We start from the raw sequence: 27,037 nt of genomic DNA, 5'->3' as shown, positions 1-27,037 counted from the left end.
CTGCTCGACTGCTGTGGACCATGCATCAGACATAGGAAATGGTGGCTGTGAGCTGTCATTAATGGGCGCCGCGCCAGACATCACTGATGGTGGCCACAGCGCTCCCAACCCCTGCCGCCCCCTCTCCGTTCCTCACACTCCGACTGTGTGGTCTCCCTGCGCAGTGGGGCAGCCCGCCACGTCATGTGCGTGGTGCTGCATGTGACACAGTCTCAGGTGCTCCACGTTCCACTGACCACCAGGCCCTGAGCAGTGCTCCTTCACCCATGCAGTCCTGCTGATGTCTGAGAGGCCTGGGCTCCACAGGCCACGGACGGAGGCTGTGACCAGGCCACGGACGGAGGCTGTGATCAGGCCGTGGATGGAGGCTGTGACCAGGCCACGGACGGAGGCTGTGACCAGGCCGCGGACGGAGGCTGTGACCAGGCCACGGACAGAGGCTGTGATCAGGCCGTGGACGGAGGCTGTGACCAGCCACGGACGGAGGCTGTGACCAGGCCACAGACGGAGGCTGTGATCAGGCTGTGGATGGAGGCTGTGATCAGGCTGTGATCAGGCCGTGGACGGAGGCTGTGATCAGGCCATGGATGGAGGCTGTCTGTGATCAGGCTGTGGATGGAGGCTGTGACCAGGCTGTGGGTGGAGGCTGTGACCAGGCTGTGGGTGGAGGCTGTGATCAGGCTGTGGACGGAGGCTGTGATCAGGCTGTGGATGGAGGCTGTGATCAGGCTGTGGATGGAGGCTGTGACCAGGCTGTGATCAGGCTGTGATCAGGCCGTAGACGGAGACTGTGATCAGGCTGTGGATGGAGGCTGTGACCAGGCTGTGGGTGGAGGCTGTGATCAGGCTGTGGATGGAGGCTGTGATCAGGCCGTGGATGGAGGCTGTGATCAGGCCACGGATGGAGGCTGTGACCGGGCCACGGATGGAGACTGTAACCAGGCCATGGATGGAGGCTGTGATCAGGCTGTGGATGGAGGCTGTGACCAGGCCACGGATGGAGGCTGTGACCAGGCCACGGATGGGGGCTGTGACCAGGCCACGGATGGAGACTGTGATCAGGCTGTGGATGGAGGCTGTGATCAGGCCATGGACGGATGGGCTGGTGTTGGGTGTCTGCTCTGAAGGACGCATGTGGAAGCCAGCCCTGGCTGCCGTGGAGAGCCAGAGGGGAGGCGAGGAGCGTGGCTCACCCTTTCTTAGCCGCAGGCCAGTCTTTTAGGACGCTGCTCTGCAGGTGTGTGAGCAGAGCCTGTCCTGTTGGAGGGAAGGGCCGGAGCCGGGTCGCCCCGTGTCCACAGGCAGCGGAGACACGTGGAGGCCACACCATGACCCACAGCTCACCCAATTTCACCTGGGAGGAAAATATGCCGTGAACTTGCTGTTACAACAGAACCAACATGTCTCTTAAGAATGTCACATCAGCTGGAGGCTGGTGGCTCACGCCTGTCTGTCATCCTAGCTACCCAGGAGGCTGAGATCTGAGGATCTCGGTTCAAAGCCAGCCCAGGCAGGAAAGTCCATGAGACTCTTATCTCCAATGAACCACCAGAAAACCGGAAGTGGTGCTGTGGCTCAAGTGGTAGAGCGCTAGCCTTGAGCACAAAGAGGCTCAGTGCCTAGGCCCTGAGTTCAAGACCCAAACCAACCAAAACAAAAACAATAAAAAGCCCACCCACCATGTGCACTCCCGGCATCTTAGGCTCTCTCTGCCTTGCGTCTTCATAGTGTCAGGGTGGCTGCTGAAGCCACAGACTACACCACAGATCCCTTTGTTCTAGAGTCTTGGTGACAGGGAATTTTGAGTCAACTTGGTGAGGCAGGTAGACTCAACCACCAGTCCAGATGTGGCTGAGAGGAGCCCAGGAGCCCAGGTGTGAACTTACAGCCCTCTCTGATGTGGATGGGACACAGCAAATGTCCCGGACAGGCCTCCCACAAGGCGGGCAGTCTGCACGTGGTGGCTGTGTCGCAGCTGAGAGCCGGAGGATTATGGTTTGGGGCTAGATCCCCATCTCGACAAAAGAGCTGGGAACAGTGGCGCCCATCTGTCATCTCAGCCGTCTAGGGAAGCATAAATGGGGAACGCTGCCTGGGCCAACCTGGGCAAAAGTGAGGCCCTATCTCAAAAATAGTGAGAGCACAAAAGGCTGCAGGCGCGGCTCAAGCCGCAGAGTGCCTTCCTCCCACACAGCACGCCAACAGCAGACGAACAAAACGCCACCGACAGAGGTGCAGACGCGAGCTGCGTTAGTCTGCAGCCAGGCTGTAAAGCACGGGTGTTCCTTGCAAAGGTCCTGGCTTCCCGGGCCTCCCGGGGCTCTGGGTGTGGCCCGTGGGCAGCAGTGTCTGTCCACCGCAGAGGCAGGGAGCCTGTGTGTGTGTGTGTGTGTGTGTGTGTGTGTGTGTGAACACACGCGTGCCTCTCTGTTATGCAAGCCAAGGGTCCCCAGGGCTGGCTGAAGCCCCGGGGAGCCATTTTCTAGAACTTTGGCCGATTAGGGAGGCTCTTCTGGAAGGGCCGGTTCCCCGCACTTGTTTCTTTCTCCGGGAAGAAAGCTTCTGTTTTGTTCTAATGAGGAGAAACAATAATAGCAGCGGGCCGGAGTCTCTGTGGACTTGTAATCATGCGTGTCAAACACAGGGTGGTATTTCCCCCTGAAAATGGAATCGCTGGCGTGGCAGCGGGGTGCGGCGAGCGTGTTTTCTCTGACAGAAGTTAATTCCAAACTAAGTATTCCCTGAAAGAAAGGCAAGCGACCATTTTTACATGTCTGCCATTTGTCCTTAGAGGACTGGAAACAAATACGTCTCTCAGAGCTTGACACCACATTACTCCGTGGCCCGGGGCTGTGTGCTGTCCCGTCCCGTCGGTGGAGCTGGGGCTGAGCCGACAGCTCGCCATGGAGGAGCTCAGCGCTCCATTCATGATACCCAGGTGAAGTCAGCTGCCAGTGGGGTGGGCCCCAGGGGGGGCAGCGGGGGGGGGCAGCCGCTGTCTGTGGGGTGGGCTCCCCCGGGGGGGCAGCGGGGGGGTGGGCAGCCGCTGTCTGTGGGGTGGGCTCCCCCGGGAGGGGCAGCGGGGGGGGGCAGCCGCTGTCTGTGGGGTGGGCTCCCCGGGGGGGGGGCAGCGGGGGGGGGCAGCCGCTGTCTGTGGGGTGGGCTCCCCGGGGGGGGCAGCGGGGGGGCAACTGCTGTCTGTGGGGTGGGTTCCCCCGGGGGGGGCAGCGGGGGGGCGGGCAGCCGCTGTCTGTGGGGTGGGCCCCCCCGGGGGGGCAGCGGGGGAGCGGGCAGCCGCTGTCTGTGGGGTGGGCTCCCCCGGGTGGGCAGGGGGGCGGGCAGCCGCTGTCTGTGGGGTGGGCTCCCCGAGGGGGGCAGCGGGGGGGCGGGCAGCCGCTGTCTGTGGGGTGGGCTCCCCCGGGGGGGCAGCGGGGGGGCAGCCTCTGTCTGTGGGGTGGGCTCCCCCGGGAGGGGGCAGTGGGGGGGGCGGGCAGCCGCTGTCTGTGGGGTGGGCCGTCCCACAATGCAGGGCCACAAGCTTGTGTTGTCGAGAACTCTTGCGGGGACTGAGGATGCGTCCAAGGCCTCCGGGGTGCCAGGCAGCACTCTGCGGCGGAGCCCAGCGCCGGCCTCCAGTGTCCTGACACACCGGCCTCCACAGCGCCGGCCTCCAGTGTCCTGACACACCGGCCTCCACAGCGCCGGCCTCCCCGCGTCCAGGTGGCTGGCCCCCTCAGCGCCGGCCTCCAGGTGGTGTGGGGAGGGGCGGGCCCGTGGTTTTACCCACAGGAGCCTCGGAGTCTTCTGCCTTCTACCCCTTCCCTGCCTGCCCTCACCTGCCCCAGGTCAGGTCCCCTGGGGGCTCACGGCCAAGCTAACTCCTGCAGGGTGGACTTCAGTCCTTCTGGCTTCTCCATCTCCTTGTCATTGCTTTCCACACTTGTGCACACACATGCACACACACACCATGGTGAGGTCCGTCCTGGCTGGTGGCCCAGCAGCCCCTCTCTCCCAGCCATGGCCAGCTACCACTAGCCTGGGGCAGCAGGAGGGGACCCTGTCCTCAGTCCCAGGAGCGCCAAGCAAGGTGTCGGCCAGTCTCGGCAGTGGCCTTGAGGGCATACAGCAGACCTGGCCCCGCACAGGGCTGGGCCCGCAGTCCCCCAGAGGCAACCGACACTGTGGTATGGTGGACAGCGGGGAGTGTGGTGCGGGGTGTGGCGGAGAGCGTGTGCGTTGCCCGTGGACCCAAAACAGGCTCAGCATGGTGCGGTCCAGCTCCCCAGCACCACCCTGTGCCCCCCTCCCCTCCAGCAGAGCAGGCTGGAGACGCTGGGGTCCCTTCCAGTCCCCGCGACTCTGAGACTCAGGTCCTAGAGATGGCTTGGTCAGAACACCGCTCCTTCTCTGGGGTGCTCAGGAAGATGCCTCTGTTTCCCCAAAGCTGGTGGCAGGGTCTGGGGCCGCCTCTCCAGCAGGACCGAGCCTGACATCTGACGCTCGTGACCAACATGAGCCGGGTGGCCAGGCCCCGGCCCCCAGGGCCAGGCAGTGGGAGTCACGGTGCTCCGCCCCCGCATGTGTCTCCCAGCCACAGGTCACCCTGACACCCTCCCGGGCACTGTCCGGCCAGTCAGGAGCTCGGCCCCACCACGGGGTTTGAAGGGCCCCTCAGCTGATGTGGGTGCTGCCACGGGATGGAGGTGCTGCTGGTCCCGGGATGCCCTGTCACCGCTCACCCTGCCCGACAAAGGTGTGCAGCGGAAGCCCTGCATCTGCTGGCTTCCTGAGCTTCCACCAAACCAAGCACGTGGCATCCGCCAGTGTACGTGCATGTGCACACGCAACCATGCCACGTGTGCACACAGTACACACACAGACACATGTGTGTGCAAAACACACTGGCACAGAGCAACATAGGAGCACACACCAATACACCACATGCACTCACGCATGAACACATGGACACGTGCACTGCATATAAATGAACAGTGTGAAGGTACACTGTCTTCATGTTGCACGCAAAAGCTAAATGTGTGAACAGTGCACACAGCACACACATGCATGCCCAGATGTCTGTTTTGCACTCATAACAACACAGACCACAACTACATGTTTTTGCACACACTGCCCACACCACATGCATGTGTACACACACAGGCTGTTCTTCCAATCAAGACCCAGTGGGCTCAGGTCAGAGTGGCCCTGCCCGGGGACGCTCAGTGGTGAGCAGCAGTCTGACCCTGGGCTCTGGGTTTGTTCCTGAGGGGCTCTGATCTTGGCCGCAGGACCGGTCTCTGCCTTCACCCTTGCCGTGTGAGCAGGTGCAGCCCTGGGGGGTGGGGCTGGGTTACTTACCACTACGTGGGGTTTCAGGCCTTTGGGAGTGGCCTTGGAATCCAAAAGCTGGGGCTTGGCGCCTGCTCTGCGGCTGAGGCCTATAAATAACGGTGCTGACAGGGACCCGGAGGCCTGGCTGATGGACAGCCCCTTCTCCTGCCATTACAGCCTGGTGACTGTGGGAAAATTAATTTAAGTGGTAGTTAATTTCTAATGAATTCCGTTCAAGCGGTTAATACGATCCCTTGGTGTTATGGTAACCTTCATGGATCATTGCATTATGTAAAAAAATTCTACTTTATGCTGGTTTATTAAAAAGAGTGAAGATCCGATGCCTGGCTAAATCCCTGCACACTCAGGTCACAAACCCACGGCGGGTGGGACGCTGCTGTAAAGGGAGAGAAAATGCCTCCGTCAGGAGTCTGGCCTGCACGGCCTCCCCAGACTGGCTGAGTTGCCTATTGCAGTTCAACTGGAGAAGTGATTTTTGCCTTTAAACCCAGTGAACTTGGCGCCCGGCAGGGTCTGAGGGCTCAGGCTGAGGCCCCGGGGCTCTGGAGGAAGCTGCCCTCCCTCACCTGCTCAGCTCCGCGGCCTGTGTGGCACTGGGCACGCCCTGCCCGGCGCTCTTCTGCCTTGGCTCTCAAGCCGGCTCCCAGCCTCGCCCCTCCTTCCAGGTTCTGGGCTCTTTCTTCTGGAATGTTCTCTACATTCTCGTTCTTCCAGCCAAGCCACGAGGAGGCCACCTGGAGCCAGGTGGGAATGCAGGTGCTGTGGGACTGCTCACTCAGGCCCTCGCAGCCGCAAGCCTCGGCGGCCATGCTCCACTCTAGGCTTCCTCTGTCACACGGGTGGCACCCGGCTGGGAAGACCGCTCCGGCCTCCAGGCCTCTGCAAATGGCTTCTCCCGTGGCAGCCTCAGGACCCCCGGCTCCCGACAGCCGCTGTAGCCTCCTGCCACGGTCTGTGTATGCGAAGAAGAGGCCAGGCCGGAGGCGGGGGCCGGGCCAGCACCGCTAAGGGGGAGGGCAGAGCTCAGGTGTGTCACTGGCGTTTTGCCTCCAGGGTGAGGTGTGGCTCCTGGATCTCCGGCCAGGCAGGCGGATGGCCACTCCAACTCAGAGCAGTTCTAACTGACTGGGGACCGAGGGGGCCATGCGGGACCTCGGCCACCCTCCGTTCCTCTGAGGACCTGCCCTGATGCCTTGGGAGGCCCCAGGTCCTCCTGCAGGCCTTCCCTGTGTCCAATTCACTTTCCAGAACAGGGAGAGGGGACTTCGGGGCTTTCCTAGCAAGACTGGGACAGGGGAATGGAGCAGCGGGCAGCGGGCAGCGGGCAGCGGTGTGGATTTCCAGGCCTGCAGACTGCTGGTCAGGGGAGAGAGGCGCTGCTCCCAGGGTGGAGGCAGAGTGTGGCCCTCACCTTCCCCGGCCTGCTGCTCTGCCATGAGCCACGTCACCTGCCACCTGTCACCTGCCACCTACTACCTGCCACCTACCATCTGTCACCTGCCATCTGTCACCTGCCATCTGTCACCTGCCATCTGTCACCTGTCACCTGCCACCTGCCATCTGTCACCTGCCACCTGTCACCTGTCACCTGCCATCTGTCACCTGTCACCTGCCACCTGTCATCTGTCACCTGCCATCTGTCACCTGCCACCTGCCATCTGTCACCAGCCACCTGTCACCTGCCATCTGTCATCTGTCACCTGTCACCTGCCACCTGTCATGTCACCTGCCATCTGTCACCTGCCACCTGCCATCTGTCACCTGCCACCTGTCACCTGTCACCTGCTATCAGTCACCTGTCACCTGCCACCTGTCACCTGCCACCTGCCACCTGTCATCTGTCACCTGCCATCTGTCACCTGCCACCTGCCATCTGTCACCTGCCACCTGTCACCTGTCACCTGCTATCAGTCACCTGTCACCTGCCACCTGTCACCTGTCACCTGCCATCTGTCACCTGCCATCACCCACCTGCCACCTGCCACCTGTCACCTGCCACCTGTCACCTGCCATCTGTCACCTGCCACCTGCCACCTGTCACCTGCCATCTGTCACCTGCCACCTGCCACCTGTCACCTGCCATCTGTCACCTGCCACCTGCCACCTGTCACCTGCCATCTGTCATCTGCCATCAGTCACATGTCACCTGCCATCTGTCACCTGCCATCAGTCACCTGTCACCTGTCACCTGCCATCTGCCACCTGCCATCAGCCACCTGTCACCTGCCACCTGCCATCAGTCACGTCACCTGCCACCTGTCACCTGTCATCTGTCACCTGCCATCTGTCACCTGCCACCTACTACCTGCCACCTGCCATCTGTCACCTGCCACCTGTCACCTGCCACCTGTCACCTGTCACCTGTCACCTGCCATCTGTCACCTGCCATCAGTCACCTGTCACCTGCCACCTGCCATCTGTCACCTGCCATCTGTCACCTGCCACCTGTCACTTGTCACTTGTCACCTGTCACATGCCACCTGCCACCTGTCACCTGCCACCTGTCACCTGCCACCTGTCACCTGCCATCTGTCACCTGCCACCTGTCACATGCCACCTGCCATCTGTCACCTGCCACCTGTCACCTGCCACCTGCCATCTGTCACCTGCCATCTGTCACCTGCCACCTGTCACCTGCCACCTGTCACCTGCCATCTGTCACCTGCCACCTGTCACATGCCACCTGCCACCTGTCACCTGCCACCTGTCACCTGCCACCTGTCACCTGCCATCTGTCACCTGCCACCTGTCACCTGCCATCTGTCACCTGCCACCTGTCACATGCCACCTGCCATCTGTCACCTGCCATCTGTCACCTGCCACCTGTCACATGCCACCTGCCATCTGTCACCTGCCACCTGTCACCTGCCATCTGTCACCTGCCACCTGTCACATGCCACCTGCCATCTGTCACCTGCCACCTGTCAGTCACCTGCCCAGGATCACTTTTCTTTCATAATAGCCAGACTTAGGAGAAATAAAAGAACTTTTGATCCACATTTTCCTCACCTATAAAAACAGCTTCTCCAAACTGTGTGCCCTTAGGATCTGACCATGAATGGGGGCTAATGAGATGGAGATCAACTCTGGGGCAAAATTCAATTCAGGGCAGAGCCAGAACACCAAAGGTTAAAGCAAACAGCACAAAAGGCCAGGAGTAAGACTGATCAAAGCCTAAAGTGAACCGCACCCAGCTTCGTGGGTGTTTCTAAGGGCAGACTTTGCGTGTGTATTTTGCACACTTTGTGAAACCACTAGCACTCATGGGCATTATCTGTAGCTGCCTGAAACTGTGCAGGCTGTGGACCCAAAAAACCCACACACGTGCTCTGCTTTTACCACAGGACCTGGCTCCAAACTAAGCTTGAGGAATACCCAAGGAATGGCTGTTGGAGTCACACTCCACAGGAGATTCCTTCATCCTGGCTCAGCAACACATTTATTCATTAAGGAGAACAACCACAGTTTCTGAGGGCAACGCTCTGAACCACTGGAAGAACAGTTGTGCATTTTGACAAGACCTTGGCACTCAACACCTGGACTTGCAGACAGCCTGGGAGGGCCCTGTGCGGCCATGCAGCTCACGCTCACTGCCACGGCACCCGGGAGGAAGCCGGGAAGGACCCTGCAGTCAGCCTCCTGGAGGCTGCTCTGAATACAGAGGCTGCCTGTTTCCATGTGTCACGCTATGCAAAACAGCTTCCTTTGATCTACAGTTTTCCACTGCTTCCAAGCTATTTTAATGAAGGGAGGGAAGTTGGAGAAAAATCATTGATCGGATGGGCAAATCACAACCACTGAATATAAAATTTTTAAAAATGAAGAAGTCAGCAGTAAAGAAAAAATTTGTGTAGATTTTTTTTAAATGCCCAAATAAAAATCATCAACACTTAGTGTCCTGTGCTAATGGATCTCAGCTGACCGGAGAAACCTGGCCGGGGCTCCGCAGGCAATGCGGGGGAGGCCTGGGGGGGTGTGATGGGAGAAAGGAGGGGGCAGGCAGGGCTCCGCAGGCCAGGCCGGGGGTCCTGGGTGCTGAGGAGCCGTGGCTCAGACCCCCTCGGGTTGCAGGATGGAGGGAGGACAGGGGACGCAGCTGAAGGGCACTATAGGAGAGACAGTCCTGCTGGCCTCCAAGGAGGGGAACGGGGTCTGGCTTAGTGTCCCTAGAGCCTTGTGTCTTCTTCATTTTGAACCATGAAAACACAGTATTCCAGTAACGATCATTTAAGGTGATTCAAAACATATTCAATGCTACTTGTATTAATCCACGTCGACTTAAACCCCTGGCTGTGCGGCTGCATCTGGAATTGTATCTGTGGATGTGTAGTCCCGATCTCAGAGGATAGCGTCGTGGACAAGATGGACCCTCAAGCCAGCTCGCGGGGGCAGGTGGGAGAGGAGCTCAAGAACAGGTAGAGGGGTGGGGCGCGGCTCGGGGCGGAGCATCTTTCTAGCATGCACAAGGTCCTGGGTTCCTGGCACCAAAATAAAACTCAGGGGCAAAGGAAGATGGAAGCAGAGGCCAGTGAGACCCAACCACAACTGCAGGGGCACTGGAGCGTGGGGGGAGGGGGTGGGGAGGCAGGCTGGGGGAGGGGCGGGTGGGGGAGGGGTCCTCCTGGCCTTCTTCCTCTGAGGTGTGAGAAGCATTTCTGCGGTGTGCGGCCACTCACACCTGAGTGGGTCCTGAGGACAGAAGCCACAGGAACTCCTCTCCTACCCTTTGTTTTTATTCAGTGTGGCTTCCACTGCAACGCACACTTTGAAGTACAGTGAACAACAGGGGTCAATTTCTTCCTGCTTTCTGTTCTTAACCTGTCTCTATTCAGGATGGACAAGAACAAGATCTTTCTAGAGGTGATGGGTGTAAACCAAAGGCACAAGGCTAAGACATCACATGACCCTAAACAGTGCAGCCACGAAGCTGCTGTTTCGAAAAAAGCTTTGGTAAAAAATAATAATAAAAAGCAAACCAGGGCACCCAGGGCCAGCCCTGGAGCTTGGACTCAGGTTGGGCATGTCACCCAGGGCCAGCCCTGGAGCTTGGACTCAGCCTGGGCATGTCACCCAGGGCCAGCCCTGGAGCTTGGACTCAGGCCTGGGCACTGTCCCTTAGCTTTTTTGCTCAAGGCTGGTGCTCTACCATTTGGATCACAGCTCCACTTCTAGCTTTCTGCAGGTTAATTGGAGAGAAGAACATCACGGACTTTCCTGCCCAGACTGGCTTTGAACTGTGGTCCTCAGATCTGCTGGGATCCCAGGAGTGAGCTTGCAGTGCCTGGGCTTTCTTCATTTCTCCCATCCAAGTACTAACCAAGCCCACCCTTGCTTAGCTTCTGAGATCAGATGAGCTCGGGCACGTCCAGGGTAGTATGGCCGCAGACGGCTTTCTTCATTGTGATCTGACGCTTGCTGCTGCTCCCTCACTCTGCACGCGGCTGCCTTGTGGCTGGTACTTGGGGCCCAGCAGTGCAGCATCTCCTGCCAGTGTCTCTTTCTTCCTCTCTGGTCTTCCAAGATCGAAGCTACCAAATGACATCCAGCAGTTCTAACAGTTTGTCCTGTTATTTCTGCTTATTATTGGGCACAGGTGACAGCACTTGCTGTGGCAATGAGGTCTGGCTTTTCCCCGACACCTCCCTGACACCCTCCAGCACCATCCTGGCCTGCTCCGCTTGCTCTGTTCAGGTAGGTGGTTAGACTCCCGGGTCTAGGCTGTCACACAGCAGGGATTTCTTTCTGAGTCTGTTCAGAAACACCGGTCGGTTTGTCTCCATGCCTCCATCACTGTTAAAATATTGTTGTAAATGCCCAGGAGTGGGATTGCTGGGTCATAGGGGCGCTCTATGTATAGTCTTTTGAGGAACCTACACACTGCTTTCCAGAATGGTTGAACCAGTTCATCAACAGTACAGTAGCATTCCCTTTTGGCCACATCCTCACCAGCATCTACTATTATGTTTTCTTGATAATGGCCATTCTAACTGGGGTGAGGTGGAATCTCAATGTGGTTTTGATTTGCATACCCAAATGAACACAAACAAGGCCACACTAAAGCTACCAGCACAACTATGTTCACTGCAGCACTATTCACCATAGCTAAGGAACCAATCCAGGTGCCCCTCAGTAGATGAATGGATGAAGAAAATGTGGTGTGTGTGTATACACATACATCCATACACACACACAACAATGGAAGTCTATGCTTCCATCAGAAAGAATGGCATTGTCCATTCGTAAGGAAATGGATGGAAGTGGCGCTGTGGCTCAAGCGGTAGAACGCTCGCCTTGAGCTGAAGAGCTGAGGAATAGTGCCCACGCCCAGAGTTCAAGCCCCACGACCAAAAAAAAAAAAAAAAGTCGTACGGAAATGGGAAGACTTCCCAAAGAAACATAGGCTCCATGGTTTCCCTCATTTGTGATAATTAGTACATGTCTAGGATAGTCCTAGAAGAGAATCACCCTAGCTCTACAGCTATGTACACATGACCATATAAGATGATGCTCATCAAAACGAGCTCTACGACATGGAAACAAGAGGTTTCTTTCCTTTTTCTTTTCAATGTAGTATGTGTCTTTTTTTTCCTTCATTTTTTATCCCCCGTTTTGCTTTATGCCATTGCCACGGTTTTGATTTGGGTCCCTGTGTCTTGTATATATGATCTAGGGAAGGGAAGGGGAGCAGCAAAACGGAGACAAAGGACAAAGGGTGAACAATGCAGCGCGACGTGCACAAGGCGACACGTTGGAGATGACGGGGGGGGGGAACAAGGGAGAGGGCAACAGTGTTTGACAGGAAACGCGCTCATCACGCTACTTACCCAACCCAACACGTTACCCTCACGATACAATTAAAAAAGATGAAGTATGGCAGCTTCCTTGTTTCATGTCGGGAGGGACCTCTTCCAATTTTCCTTTTCCAAGCGGGTTTCTTGGCTGTCTTTACAGTCTATCCTCCACACAAACCACTTGTTAAGTACCGCTGCCAGTCATGGACTGGCAGATGCAAAAGCAGACAGGAAGATACAAGGTGCATCTGGAACACAGTTCTACTCCTGTGAGTGAGGTGTTCGAACCCCATGGGTCCATCAGTGAAGGGACTGGATGGGCCAGGGGACACAAGTCATACCTGCCACATTTGTGTAAGCTGTGACACAGTGTGTGGCTGGTGACATCCACGAGGTCAGACGTGACAGGTAAGCCGTCTATCAATCAGATGTGGCACAGAAACACCGATTCTGGGCACAGATCTGACCCACTTGCACAGAAACAACCTGGTTTTGTTTTCGTTGAAGAGCAGCATGTCCTGGGAATACATGGACAGGTTGGTACTGGCTGTGGATTTTCAGTGGCCCTGTGTGTCATCATGTCCCTTTTTTTTGGAGGGGTGAGGGCTTCAGTGCTGTTTCTGAGCAGTTCAGCTCAAGGTAGCGCTCTACCACTTGAGCCACTTCGTTTTCTGGTGGTTAATTAAAGAGTCTCACAGACTTTTTTGCCCAGGCTGGCTTTGAACCAGGATCCTCAGATCTCAGCCTAAGTAGCTAGGATGACAGGTGTGAGCCACTGGCACCCAGCATGTGCCCCTTTCGCGTGATCTCTGGGTCTGAGAAATAGTCACAAATGTGAGTGTGAACAGCACTTTAACGTCATGATGCCACTGGCACTGCCTCATCACCTGTGCTGCACAGGGCAAAGGGTGGCAACTGGACATGACAGCCTTGCCCCTGCAGCTCCAGCCGCCTTCCTGCAGGTTGACAGCGGGGCCGGCCTGCAGGCGGCCTCCTGCCCGAGTGGGGGCTGTGTGTGCACATGTGCTCCACAGTCAGCGAAGGCCGTGTGTCTGTCTGTCTGTCTACCACCGTTAGCAGGGCATGGCCGGCCCCAAGGCCGTCTGCAGCCAGTGCAGCTCAGCTTGGCTCCACTCAGCAGAGCCACACCCACCACCATGTTCAGAGTGGGAAGTGGCTGACTTGAGAAGGCTGTGTGTGGGTGACCTACCACTCCCCATTTTGTCCAAGAGACTCAAGTGGCCTCCCACAGACAGACGGACCCCTGCCGGCCCACAGCTCAGGGAACACATTAAACTGTGCTAGAAGTGTGTATTGTTTTAGGGTGACGCTAGTGGAAAATCTTGGGAAGTAAAGGGTGGACATCTTCTACACCAAGACTCAAGGCTAGGAGGTGGCCTGTGGGACACCTGTCACACTGAGTTACCGAGGCCATGGTCACCCAGCACACCAGGAAACTGAGGCCCACAAACAATGCACCACTATGCACTGCTCTTCTAGGTGAAGAGAGGGTCTCTGAAGTGGACAGTCGGCACCACTATGCACTGCTCTTCCAGGTGAAGAGAGGGTCTCTGAAGTGGACAGTCGGCTGGGCCTGTGCAGCTGCCCTGGCGGGGGAGCCCCTGCTCCTGGGTGCCGGGTGCCGAGGGATCCTGTGGCTTCCAGCAGGCCGTGGCGTGGGCGGCCTCCACACAGGACCCGGGCCTCACCGCGCCGTGTATCCTGCCCAGCGGGCCTGCTCCGGTGCGGCTGCCTTCCCCGTGGACCAGCGCTCGCTCCCGCAGCACCAGGATCGGCGGGGCGGACCCCCGGCCTCCAGAGCCCCAGTCCTTCAAAGAGAAACGTTCTCCCCACCTTGGAGGGAGGAGGCCGACTCAACACAGGGCGGCGGGGCTGGGACACAAAACACACTGTGTTTATTTTTCTTTGGTTCCCCAGCGGGGAGGACCCCGAGGGCGGGGAGGAGGGCGGGGAGGAGGGCCCGGCGGGGAGGAGGACCGGGCGGGGAGGAGGGCCCGGCGGGGAGGAGGGCCCGGCGGGGAGGAGGACCGGGCAGGGAGGACCCCGAGGGCCCGGCGGGGAGGAGGACCGGGCGGGGAGGAGGGCCCGGCGGGGAGGAGGGCCCGGCGGGGAGGAGGGCCCGGCGGGGAGGAGGACCGGGCGCGCGCAGGCCGGGCTACACCTGCCTCTGCTTGTGCTTGGGGTTGGCCCGGCAGAGCACGAACCAGCGCCCGCGGCGCTTCACCAGGTAGCAGTCTCGGCAGCGCTTCCGGAGCACGGCCTTGGTCTTGAAGCCCAGCGCGGGCTGCAGGCAGCTGGGGAGCGGCGGGCCTCGCGGCGGGGCCGGGCGGGCGGCGAGCGGGGGCCCGGCGGAGAGCGCGCGCGGGGCCGGGCCGGCGGAGAGCGGGGCCGGGCCGGCGGAGAGCGCGCGCGGGGCCGGGCGGGCGGCGAGCGGGGCCGGGCCGGAGGCGAGCGGGGGCCCGGCGGAGAGCGCGCGCGGGGCCGGGCGGGCGGCGAGCGGGGGTCCGGCGGAGAGCGGGGCCGGGCCGGCGGAGAGCGCGCGCGGGGCCGGGCCGGCGGAGAGCGCGCGCGGGGCCGGGCCGGCGGCGGCCGCGCGGCCGCGGTGCAGGAGCGGCTCCACCACGGAGCTCACCAGGGTCCGGAGGAACACGGCGGCCATGCTGCGGGCGCTGCGGGAGACGAGGCGCCTCACCGCGGGGTCCCCAGCCCCCGGCCCCGCGTGTCCCGCCCGGGTGCCCGCCGCCCCGGCCCCGCGCTCCCCCTCCCCCGCCCCGCACCCTCACCCCGGCGGGGCCCGGGATCCCCACGTGGGAAGGGGCTGCCGAGCCCCGCGTCCTACCCGGCTCCAACGCCCGCGTCCGCGCCTGCGCAGTGGGGCGGGGAAGCCGGCTCCAGGAAGAAAGCTGGCAGCGGGTCACGTGGGATGCTCGGCGGCCGCCGGAGGCGCACGCGCGCTGAGGCGCGGCCGCCGGGACCCGGGAGAAGCCGCCAGCCGTTGGCTAAAGGAATCACTGCGGGTTAAAGTGCACACGGACGTAATAGCTGAGCTGGGCACAGTGGGGAGGAGCACTGTGTCGGTTACAGCGAGTGGAGACGGTCGTGTCACATTGAGTTAGAGCGGGAATTGGCAGCCGGGCCTGGGGAGCAGGCGCCTCGGACGCCGGCGTGGTCCGGTGCTGGCACGTGCCAAGGAAGAGGGGTCGCCTGCGACCCCGCAGGGCGCGGGGCCCAAGCTCCCGAACTGCAGTGCGCAGAAGGGCGACTCACAGCGCGCGCTCCATGTCCGCCCCAGCACCCGTCCGTCCGAGCTTCGGCGTTGAGTCAGCTGGGTTTCCGAGGCCGTCGCCCACGCTTCGGAGACTCCGCCTGGGCCTGCGGGCCGGGCTGACTCCCCCGGACGCCGCACTCTCTGCTCCCCCAGCGGACGGGGCGTGCGTGCGTGCCACGCGCTCCCGCCCCCCGCCCCCCGTGCGTGCAGCCGTGAGCCTAGGGCACGTGCGGGCCACGCTCCCCGCCCCCCCCCCCCCCCCGTGCAGCCGTGAGCCTAGGGCACGTGCGGGCCACGCGCTCCCGCCCCCCGCCCCCCGTGCGTGCAGCCGTGAGCCTAGGGCACGTGCGGGCCACGCTCCCGCCCCCCGCAGCCGTGAGCCTAGGGCACGTGCGGGCCACGCGCTCCCGCCGCCCCCCCCCCCCCCCCGTGCAGCCGTGAGCCTAGGGCACGAGCGTGCCACGCGCTCCCGCTGCTGCCCCCCCCCTGCAGCCGTGAGCCTAGGGCACGAGCGTGCCACGCGCTCCCGCCCCCCCCCCCCCCCGTGCAGCCGTGAGCCTAGGGCACGTGCGGGCCACGCGCTCCCGCTGCTGCCCCCCCCCTGCAGCCGTGAGCCTAGGGCACGAGCGTGCCACGCGCTCCCGCTGCTGCCCCCCCCCCCCCGTGCAGCCGTGAGCCTAGGGCACGAGCGTGCCACGCGCTCCCGCTGCTGCCCCCCCCCGTGCAGCCGTGAGCCTAGGGCACGTGCGGGCCACGCGCTCCCGCCGCCCCCCCCCCCCCCGTGCAGCCGTGAGCCTAGGGCACGTGCGGGCCACGCGCTCCCGCTGCTGCCCCCCCCCTGCAGCCGTGAGCCTAGGGCACGAGCGTGCCACGCGCTCCCGCCGCCGCCCCCCCCCGCCCCCGTGCAGCCGTGAGCCTAGGGCACGTGCGGGCCACGCGCTCCCGCCGCCCCCCCCCCCGTGCAGCCGTGAGCCTAGGGCACGAGCGTGCCACGCGCTCCCACCGCCCCCCCCCCCCCCCGTGCAGCCGTGAGCCTAGGGCACGAGCGTGCCACGCGCTCCCGCCGCCCCCTCCCCCCCCCCGTGCAGCCGTGAGCCTAGGGCACGTGCGGGCCACGCGCTTCCCCCCTTCGTCCCCCCCCTGTGAGCCGCGGGTCCCGGGCCGTCCGCAGGGTGAGTCCAGCCCGCCCGCGCGCGGGGACACTGGGACCCCCGGCGTCTGTCTGGCTCAGGCAGGTCTGCGCCTCACTGCTCCCCATTTGTGTCCCCGGACGGAGGCGAGGGCCAGGGAAGCTCCCCTTTACACACAGGAGCTCTTCACTTAGCTTCTGACTTGGATCCAGAGTAAGACTGTCTGGAAAGTCACGTGGTGCGAGACCTTGGCAGAGCTTTGAGTGGACCAGCCAGGAGGGGCCGGCGGGGCAGGGGCCGGGGCCGGGGCCGGCCGCGAACCAGCCAGGAGGGGCCGGCGGGGCAGGGGCGGGGGCCGGGGCAGGGGCCTGGCAGGGGCCGGCCGTGAACCAGCCAGGAGGGGCCGGGGCCGGGGCCGGCCGCGAACCAGCCAGGAGGGGCCGGCGGGGCAGGGGCGGGGGCCGGGGCCGGCGGGGGCGGGGCCGGGGCCGGCCGCGAACCAGCCAGGAGGGGTCGGCGGGGCAGGGGCGGGGGCCGGGGCAGGGGCCTGGCAGGGGCCGGCCGTGAACCAGCCAGGAGGGGCCGGCGGGGCAGGGGCCTGGCGGGGGCAGAGTGCGGCGGCCCCGTCGGGGTCCCTAGGGCACAGGCAGGGGCTGTCTTTGCCCCAGCACAGCAGGGATACCCCGAGTTTCCAGGTCAGAACGCTTCCGGCCGTCATCAGAACAGCCTCAGCCAGAAGCAGCCATCCTGGGGAAGGGCGCTCGGCTGCCGCTCTCCGAAGCAAAGACGGCGCCTCCGCCGTCTGGACCCCGTGTTTCTGAGTCCCGTCTCCGTGTCACCCGGCCTCACGTCCCCGCGGGACTGTTCCCTGTCTCTTAAGGGACGCGAGGGCCTTCCCTGCTCCATCCGGGAGGGCTGTGTTCTCCGTCGGCCCCCTTCGCCCGCCTTCACACGCCCCGACCCCACCCGGCTCCCGTCGTCACCTAGGCCCCGGCTCGAGAAGCAGCAGGAAGAGGGTCAGCAGAGGGGGGCATGGGCCTTCGCCCTGTCCCGGCCCGGCCGTCCCGGCCCCCGCGAGGCTCCGGCCCGGCCACCCTGGGCCGCGAGGCTCCGGCCTGGCCCGTCATGGGCCGCGAGGCTCCGGCCTGGCCCGGCCACCCTGGGCCGCGAGGCTCCGGCCTGGCCCGTCATGGGCCGCGAGGCTCCGGCCTGGCCCGTCATGGGCCGCGAGGCTCCGGCCTGGCCGGGCCACCCTGGGCCGCGAGGCTCCGGCCTGGCCCGGCCACCCTGGGCCGCGAGGCTCCGGCCTGGCCCGGCCACCCTGGGCCGCGAGGCTCCGGCCTGGCCCGGCCCCGCCTTCAAGGGCCGCGCGGCCGCTCCGCCCGCGGGGTTTTGCCGGGCCGGGTGCGAGGCGCCGGCTGCGGGCTGGACGGAATAGCGGTGGCCTCCGTGGCGCCATTCGGGCTCCGTTGCCGGAAACCACGGCGGGCTGTCGCTCGGCCTATTGCCGGGAGAGCCCGCACACGCCGCTCCCGGCCCCCCAGCGCTGTCCCGCGAGGCCGCGCAGCTGCGCACTGCCGAAGACGCCGGCGACATCGCCCGGTCCGACCGCTCCGCGCATGCGCGCGCCGGAATCCCGCCCCTCCGAGGGGCGCGCGAAATAAGTCCCCGGGCGAGTCCCGCGGTGCGCATGCGTCGGTGCCTGGAGCCGCGGCGCGCCGGGTCAAGAGTCGCCGGCAAGATGGCGGCGCTAGCGACCTTCCGCCGACTGCTGGCCCTTCCCCGGGGGGCCCGGAGCTTCGGGGTGCGGCTGTCACCGACGGGGGAGAAGATCACGCACACCGGGCAGGTAGCGGCCGGGGTGATGGCGGCGGGGCGGGGCCGGGGGCCGGCGGGGCTGCGGTTGCAGCACTTCCCGCCCGCCCGCGGCCCTCGCCTCCCCGCGGGGTCGCAGGCGCCGTCCTCCGTCCCCCGGCCAGCTCTAACACCGCTGCCGTAGGCGGGTGAGCCCGGCCCGGCCTCCGCCCGGGCCCGCGGCGGCGGGGGTGGCTGCGTCCCCGCCTGAGGAGTGCGGCCCGTGCCCTCGCCGCGGCCCGCCCCGCCGCCCGCCTGCTGCCCGCTCAGCCCGCGGCCCGCTCGCTGCGCGCCCGCCCGCTGCCCGCTCAGCCCGCCCGCCCGCCCCGCGGCCCGCTCAGCCCGCGGCCCGCTCGCTGCGCGCCCGCCCGCTGCCCGCTCAGCCCGCCCGCCCGCCCCGCGGCCCGCTCAGCCCGCCCGCCCGCCCCGCGGCCCGCTCAGCCCGCGGCCCGCTCGCTGCGCGCCCGCCCGCTGCCCGCTCAGCCCGCCCGCCCCGCCCCGCTGCCCGCTCAGCCCGCCCGCCCGCCCCGCGGCCCGCTCAGCCCGCCCGCCCGCCTGCTGCCCGCTCAGCCCGCCCGCCCGCCCCGCCGCCCGCCCGCCTGCTGCCCGCTCAGCCCGCTGCCCGCTCAGCCCTGCTGCCCGCCCTGGTGCCCGCCCTACTGCCCGCCCACTCAGCCCTGCTGCCCGCCCTGCTGCTTGTCTGCTCCACCCACCCGCCCTGCGCCCGCCCTGGGCCCGTCTGCTCCGCCCGCCCTGCGCCCGACGCCTCAGCCCGTCCTCCCTGCTTCCAGCCTCCTCAGCCCGCCCTGTCCACCTCCTCAGCCCACTTCCTCAGCCCTCCATCCTCCCCTTTCCCGCCCTGCCTGCCTCCTCAGCCCTCAGTCCTTGCTGCAGGCAGAGGTTCCAGCAGCACCAGTCATTCTCCCCTTGGGTGTGAAACTAATTGTCTATGGCCCAAATGCTGAGAAAACCACGTTTTTAACCGTTGCACTCCACACCCCTTTCATGCTGGCACTGTGGCAGTCACCGGGGTCTTTTTCTTCCAGGTCTACGATGAGAAGGACTACAGAAAAGTGCGATTTGTAGGTCGTCAGAAAGAGGTGAGTAAAGATTCGTGATCACGTGGCGCTGTGACTCAGGCTATGAGTCCAGCTGCCTCAGAGGCTGAGAACAAGAGGATCGTGTTTTGAGTCTAGACCTGGGCACTGCTGTTGGGGAGGAAGGTTGTGATCAGAGCCTTCTGCCTAATAAGCCTCCTCGTTCCTCCTCCAACACCCAGGCCTGCCGGCCCTGGCACCCTTCTGACCAGCTTTCCTCCGTGTCTGCTGCCAGTCACCTCCTTCCAACCTCAGCCAGCCCGTCGTTTCTTCTTGTCTCACTATTGTGGTCCTAGTCACCGTTTTCCTGTCCTCTGGTCTCAGCTCCCCTGTCCCCCTGCTCACTGTCTGGCGTGTGGCCTGCTGCTGCAAAGCCACAGGGCGTCTGTTCTTCCTAAGCCCACATAGTGTGCGCTGGGGGTTCAGATGTCCGCCGGTTTACTCCTGAGTGGGATGAAGGGAGGCAGGAAGAGTTGTATCCTGCCTGTCAGTTGTAGGCAAGGCTTTTGGAGGTGCTGAGCTTTGACAGGTGGATGGGGGTGTGGCCGCAGGCCACAGGGGGACAGCTGAGCAGCAAGGACCATGGAGCCCTGGGCCTGCTCCCCATCCCCTTGTCTTAACCCTGGTGAGAGTTGGCAAATGAACACAGGTGTCTGTTACAAACGCTGCAGGCGTGGTTTCTTGATGACCCAGCAGATGACAATGGATGGAAAGGGCTGCGTTCACAGAGCCAGTGTTGGTGGATGGGGACGCTGTGCAGACAGCCAGTCATGGCGTCTGTGCGAGAGCCAGCAGGGGTTCTGGATAGCCTCGTGGACTGGCAATAGTGAGTCACACATCTTGGCCTCACCTGTCTGTTCTCTGGTTGCAGCTGCCGTGCACTGGTGGTATGGGTGTTCCGTGCCGCTGGGGTGTGTTTGTGTACCCCACGGTGCACTTTCCCCATGATCCGAATTAACTGAGGGACTCACTGAGGGTAGATTTTGTCAGTGGAAGTAACTGGCTGCAAAGAGTGCTCAGGAGAGGAAGTCTACCAGCGTGTGCTGTGAACTCAAGCTGGAATGGAGGAAATGGAGAAATGAGGCCATGTGCTGACACACACCAGCGTGCACTGCTGGGAATGTGGAAGAGAACTGGGGTTCCTCTCCTAGCTGTGCCCACAGGGACGGAAGGCAGGATGTCTGGGATATTTGTGCAGGATTGTTAGGGATGGAGCATGGAATATTTGTGCAGTGTTGTTACAGACTAGATATGTGGTGGTTGTGCGGTGTTGTTAACAGGCTGGACATGCGGTGTTCGTGCGGTGTTAAGGTTGGAGTATGTGGTGTTTGTGCGGTGTTGTTAAGGTTGGAGTATGTGGTGTTTGTGCGATGTTGTTACAGGCTGGATATGCAGTGTCTGTGTGGTGATAAGGTTGGAGTATGTGGCATTCGTGCGGTGTTGTTGTAGACTGGATGTGAGCTGCCTCCTGAGCTCCTGAGAGCTCCTAGCTGTCAGTGCGAGTCCCGTGGTGCAGTCCTGGCGTGATGCGCTACTGGGTGTGTGGGAGCTGAGTTGGGCCAGGTGGGAGGAAGAGGCCACTGTGAGCGTCCCGGCGCCGTGACTGCGGTTCCGCTCTAGCATTGTTTCCCGCTGTGGCGCTCAGCCCGGCTCGCCACAGCGGTGGAGCCAGCTGGACGTGCGCCGAGACCTCTGAGGCTGTGAGCCAACACAGTCCCGTCCTTGAGTCGTTTGCCGGGTGTGGGTGCTGTGGTGACAGCCCGTCATGATGAGGCAGCCTCGTGCTCAGTAGCTGAAGTGCAGACAACCCCCCGCAGGGGAAGAGCTGAGCAGGGTGTGGGGCGTACCCTGGGATACCACTCAGCCATGAAAAGGCACACAGGTGAGGACGCTGGGCGCCGTGAAGGGAGCTGTGGGTGCCGGTGGGTGCCAGGAGTCACTACGAAGGGTACACAGATAGGGAGCAGGAGCGGCCACACCTACACGGGGTCCAGATGGCCCCTGTGTGGGGACAGTAAGAGAAGAGATGGGGGAGTCCAGTGCCAGCTGGTCTACCTGTAGTGAGGCCTTGTTTCAGAAAAGAAACCAGGAAGAAGGAATTGGAAGAAAGGCGCTCAAATCTGGCTCCTCCTGAGCTCTGGAAGCAACACTCACATGGTCCTTGTTGTCCCAGGAGGCCCCGGGCAGGGGGCCAGGCCCAGGTGGAAAATGTGTCCCTTGTTGCGGGACTGAGCAGGTGCTCCTCAGCGCAGGGCGGAGAGGGTGAGTGGTGAGCGCCTGCCCTCCCTTGCTGCTCACTGCGAGTCTGTGCAGGGCCATGTGCACACACGTACACGTACGCACGCACGCACGCACGGCCCAGGAAGCCAGGTGCGCTTTGTGCAGGGCTGGGGAATCACCAGGGGACGGGGACAGGACAGTCACCACTCCACACCAGGGGACGGGACAGGACAGTCACCACTCCACACCAGGGGACAGGACAGGACAGTCACCACTCCACACCAGGGGACGGGACAGTCACCACTCCACACCAGGGGACAGGACAGTCACCACTCCACACCAGGGGACGGGACAGTCACCACTCCACACCAGGGGACGGGACAGTCACCACTCCACACCAGGGGACAGGACAGTCACCACTCCACACCAGGGGACAGGACAGGACAGTCACCACTCCACACCAGGGGACGGGACAGTCACCACTCCATACCAGGGGACAGGACAGTCACCACTCCACACCAGGGGACAGGACAGGACAGTCACCACTCCACACCAGGGGAGGGGACAGTCACCACTCCACACCAGGGGACAGGGCCGTCACCACTCCACACCAGGGGACGGGACAGTCACCACTCCACACCAGGGGACAGGACAGTCACCACTCCACACCAGGGGACAGGACAGTCACCACTCCACACCAGGGGACAGGACAGGACAGTCACCACTCCACACCAGGGGACGGGACAGTCACCACTCCACACCAGGGGACAGGACAGGACAGTCACCACTCCACACCAGGGGACTGGACAGTCACCACTCCACACCAGGGGACAGGACAGTCACCACTCCACAGCAGGGGATGGGGACAGGGCCGTCACCACGTGTGTGAAGAGACAGGCTCAGGTGCGAGAGCGGATAGTGCAGCTGGTGGGCATCTGGACAGGAGGAGAACTCTGCGCCGTGTGCTCTGACGCCACCGCTGGTGCATGAGCGTACACACACCCGTGTTGGAGTTGTGTGTGGTCCTCAAGGTGCGGTATTTACCTGTGTATCTTTTCCTTTTCTAGGTAAATGCGAACTTTGCCATTGATTTGATAGCAGAACAGCCTGTGAACGAGGTGGACCACAGGGTGATAGCCTGTGATGGCGGCGGGGGTGCGCTCGGCCACCCCAAGGTGTACATAAACCTGGTATGTGTCGGCCTTCCCGCAACCATGTGCGCCTGCCCTCGCTGTCCCCCGCGCTCAGCCGGCAGCGGTCCCCTCACGCCTGCTGCTCCTCCCTCCGCCTCCCCAATGTGCACCGCGGGGTCTGAGTCACGGCACGTTGGCAGACCCTTTCCCAGCGTAGTTTTGGACCGTGTTTGGAGTGGTCAGCCCCCTGCCCACTTTCCTCACACACTTCCCTCCTCTCCCACGTCCTTGTTTGGTCCCTGTGTTGTCTGCCTGAGCAGAGTCAGAGCCTGGCGCGTGAGCCCCAGGCATCTGTCCTCCGAGTTCTGGAGGCCGGGTCGGGTCTGGGTGTGCAGGCAGGCTGCTCTTGAGTTCTGGAGGCCGGGTCGGGTCTGGGTGTGCAGGCAGGCTGCTCTTGAGTTCTGGAGGCCGGGTCGGGTCTGGGTGTGCAGGCAGGCTGCTCTTGAGTTCGGGAGGCCGGGTCGGGTCTGGGTGTGCAGGCAGGCTGCTCTTGGGTTCGGGAGGCCGGGTCGGGTCTGGGTGTGCAGCAGGCTGCTCTTGAGTTCTGGAGGCCGGGTCGGGTCTGGGTGTGCAGGCAGGCTGCTCTTGAGTCTGGAGGCCGGGTCGGGTCTGGGTGTGCAGGCAGGCTGCTCTGAGGCTGCTCCTAATATCCTCTCTTGCTCAGCCTCTCTGAGAGTCTCTGTCTTAACTTCCTTTTCTTACAAGGACCCCTAGAAACTGATTTGATTAGAGCTACCCTAGTGACCTTGCTTTTTACTGTAATTACCACCAGCTCGTGTGGTGAGGGTGGGGCGGGGCTTAAACCACGGGTGGAGAGAAGACAGATTCTTTCCTGATAATGCCTACTCAGGCAGTCTCAGGAAGACCGAGACCGGAGAGAAAGGTGACTTGCCGGGGGCCCGGGAGGGTGGGGCTCACGGAGGGAGTTCAGGCCCAGCACTGTCCAGCCCTGCCACCACCAGGAAGCGAGAGCAGGGAGAAAGTGAGAGCGGGGGGGGGGGGGGGGGGGGTGCATGGCGTGTGGGAGGACAGCTCTGGGCTTCGCTTCTCTGGAGTGATCCTTACCAGAAGCCACTGCACGGCTTGGGTGCGCCTCCCCGGAAGGAGACGGTGTTGCGGGCGCACGGTGCTAAGCAGGACCGGTCACCCCAGCTGGAGTCGTGGGGCCTCAACCCTCTGACGGCTGTGTGTGCCGCCATGCAAGCCTGAGGCCGGCCCCGTGGGGCGGGGTGGGAACAGGACTGGCCGTCCTGGCCCTGAGGCAGTCCTGGTGGAGTTTTTAGAGGTGTGGGCAGGGTGCGCTTTATGATTTGTGACGCATGACTCTTGGAGCGTGGAGGCATGAGATCTCTCCTTGTGCATTGTTTCAGGACAAAGAAACAAAGACAGGGACATGTGGCTACTGTGGGCTGCAGTTCAAGCAGCACCACCACTAGTGCGGCCGCACGCAGCACCTGCCCTGGCCACCGCGCTCTGCTCACTGTGATGGAAGCAGCGTCCGCCTCGCCTGCGGCGTTTGGTGTGTGAGCCGCTGCTCTGAATGGCACTGTGTTCCAGCGCTGAATAAAGGGCAACACTACCTTGACGGCGGGTCTGCTGGCGTCTTTCTTGGTGTGAACCGGAGCAGCCACACGTCCCGTGCTGGCTGCTGTGTGCAGGTGGTTCCTGAGGTCAGGCACTGGTCCTGGCCTGGTCCTGCGCTGGGAGCTGAGCTGGTGTTGCTGCGGTGCTTGCTGCTGCTCCTTCATGTGCAGAGTGGCTCCCCCTCCTCATCCTTTGGGGGCCGCAGAGCATCTTCAAACCAAGAACCTGGGCCCTCGGTAGAGGGTGTTAGAGGCACAGTGGGCACCGGGAGGGTGCCGTGCGCGGAAGGGCACAGTACAGCGAGCGGGCCACAAGCGCGTCAGCGGGCAGGGGCCCAGCACGCGGGCACGGGGTGGGGGGTCATCACCCGTCAGGCGGGCGCTGGAGGTGCTGGGCTGTGGATGATCTGCATCTGTGACCCTGCCCTCCATAGTGAGGAGCCAGCGGCCCAGGGGCGGGGGGGGGGGGCATCCTGCTTCCCCCAGCTGTGCCCCTCCACCCTCCCGGGCACTCAGGGCTCCTGTCCTGCTTAGATCTCGCCAAGCAGGACACACACAGCCGGACGTGGTCCTGACTCCCCCATAGTGCTGGACTGGAACCCGGGCCCCAGGAGCACACACGGCCGTCCCAGCCGGCAGCTGTCCCAGGAATGCCCTGCGCCCACATCCCAGCCGGTCCCCCCACCTGAAGCCGCTTCTTTTTGGGGGGAGCGGGGTTGGTACTATTTTTTTTAACTTAAAAAATAAACATTATAATTTTTCATTTTTATTATAAAGGGGTTACAGTTACACAAGCCAGGTAGAGAGTTCCTTCTCTCCCTCCCTTCTTTCTCTTCCTCCTTCTCTTTCTTTTCTTTCTTTCTGCCAGTTACCATTGCCTAAGTCAGATAAAGAGTTCCTCCCTCCCCCTCACTCTTTTCCTTCCCTCCCCTCCCTCCCTCCCTCCCTCCTTCCATCCCTCCCTCCCTCCCTCCCTCCCTCCCTCCCTCCCTCCCTCCCTCCCTCCTCCCCTCCTTCCTTCCTTTCTTCTCTCCCGTCTTCCCCCCAGGACTTGATTGCAGGACCTGGGCAGTGTCCCAGAGCCTCTTTGTGCTCAAGGCTAGCACTCTACCACTTGAGCCATAGTGCTGTTTCCAGCTTTTTCTGAGTGGTTTATTGGAGACGGGAGTCTCACAGATGTTCCTGCCCGGGCTGGCTTTGAATTGTGATCCTCAGATCTCTGCCTCCTGAGCGCCAGGGTGACAGGTGTGAGCCACCAGTGCCTGGCACGAGTACATTTCTTTTGGACCGTGCCACCTGTTCCTTGCGGTCTCCCAGTTTCCCCCCTTCCCCGCCCACAGTTGTAGAGTTCATCTTCCGCGCTGCCTGAGCACCACTGCCGTGTCTGTCTGCCTGAAACTTCTGTTGTCACAGTTCGTTCATCTTTTAAAAATTAAAATGGATTTTTTTCTGTCTCCTGTCTCATTCTTTTAAACATTAATTTTACTATTTTGTTTATTTAGAACAATTTGCTGCTTTTCTGTGGCTGTTGGTGTGTGATTGTCACTGTGTTGCTGTGTTGGCTGGCTTCTTTGTGTTGCTGGTTACCGTGGTTTGCGTTTTCCTCTGGAATGAAGCTTGGGATCAATCTAGCACCTCAGGGTTATTGGGTGGGTGCTTTGCCCCTGAGCCACACCTGCTCAGCCACAACCAAGTCCTGCTTGAACCCGGGCAGATACTTCAACTTAAACACAGAGGAGATGGAAGTCCAGTGCAGAGTGTACACGGGTGGCGGCGCTGACTCCTGTTGTGGCATCAGTAAGAAACACCTGTGGAGACCACGGCACAGCTTCCCCTAAACACATCGCAGGGCACGCAGTGGCGAGGCTGGGGGTGGCCACGGAGTGCACCCCATGGGCAGGGCACACAGTGGCGAGGCTGGGGAATGGCCATGGATGTGTGTACGTGTGGCAGAGCACACAGTGGCGTGGCCGGGGAATGGCCACGGACATGTGGTGTGTACATGTGACAGGGCCCACTAGCATGGATAGAGAAGTGGCCACGGAGGGTACCCGTGTACTTTTCTGTGTATGAGACTGCTGCATGAGCTTCTAGAGGCCCCTTTCATGCAAGAGCCGCACAGCAGGTGGGCTTTGCAGTCTCTGACACAGCACATAGAACCTTGGACAGGGAGCTATTCCTCCAGGTGTGTGAATAAAAGAAACACAAAGAAGACAACAGATTCTTCCAAACATCCAGGACTTAAGGAACTAATCCAAACAATACTGACGGCCATTAATGCCTGGCGGTGCTCAAAGGTGAAATGGAAAGGGATCTGTAAACTCAAATAGGATTCAGATAAACAGCCAAATGAATTTGCTCAGTAAGTCAAATAAAAAACCAGTTGAAAGTATTACCAGTAGACTAGATCAAGTGAGGGAAAATCAGGGGTTCAAAAGAAGTTGGTGGATTATCACACAGTGGTTTTAAAAAACAAATACTGAACAAAAGCCCTTTTGGACATCATCAAGATATCAAACAAAGCTGAA

The 27,037-nt window shown here is 62.0% G+C and overlaps 2 protein-coding genes across 2 annotated transcripts; one reads left to right on the top strand and one right to left on the bottom strand.

Annotated features, from left to right (window-relative positions):
- Positions 1-14,117: 14,117 nt before the first annotated feature.
- On the bottom strand, positions 14,118-14,833 carry Mrpl36 (mitochondrial ribosomal protein L36). The gene is made up of 2 exons (XM_042695249.1): positions 14,745-14,833; positions 14,118-14,519 (listed from the first exon to the last, which is right to left on the bottom strand). The coding sequence occupies exons 1-2, from the start codon at positions 14,821-14,823 to the stop codon at positions 14,320-14,322; spliced, it is 279 nt and encodes a 92-aa protein (XP_042551183.1). The 5' UTR covers positions 14,824-14,833; the 3' UTR covers positions 14,118-14,319.
- Positions 14,834-18,265: 3,432 nt separating this feature from the next.
- Ndufs6 (NADH:ubiquinone oxidoreductase subunit S6) lies at positions 18,266-24,511 on the top strand. Its single transcript, XM_042695175.1, has 4 exons — positions 18,266-18,411; positions 19,463-19,516; positions 22,801-22,923; positions 24,297-24,511. The coding sequence occupies exons 1-4, from the start codon at positions 18,304-18,306 to the stop codon at positions 24,360-24,362; spliced, it is 351 nt and encodes a 116-aa protein (XP_042551109.1). The 5' UTR covers positions 18,266-18,303; the 3' UTR covers positions 24,363-24,511.
- The last annotated feature ends 2,526 nt before the right edge of the window (positions 24,512-27,037 follow it).

Source organism: Dipodomys spectabilis, unplaced genomic scaffold (assembly GCF_019054845.1).
Source record: "Dipodomys spectabilis isolate Male_0828 unplaced genomic scaffold, ASM1905484v1 ptg000179l, whole genome shotgun sequence".
In the NCBI taxonomy this organism is placed as follows: Eukaryota; Metazoa; Chordata; class Mammalia; order Rodentia; family Heteromyidae; genus Dipodomys; species Dipodomys spectabilis.
This window is presented reverse-complemented; position numbering and strand designations above follow the sequence as displayed.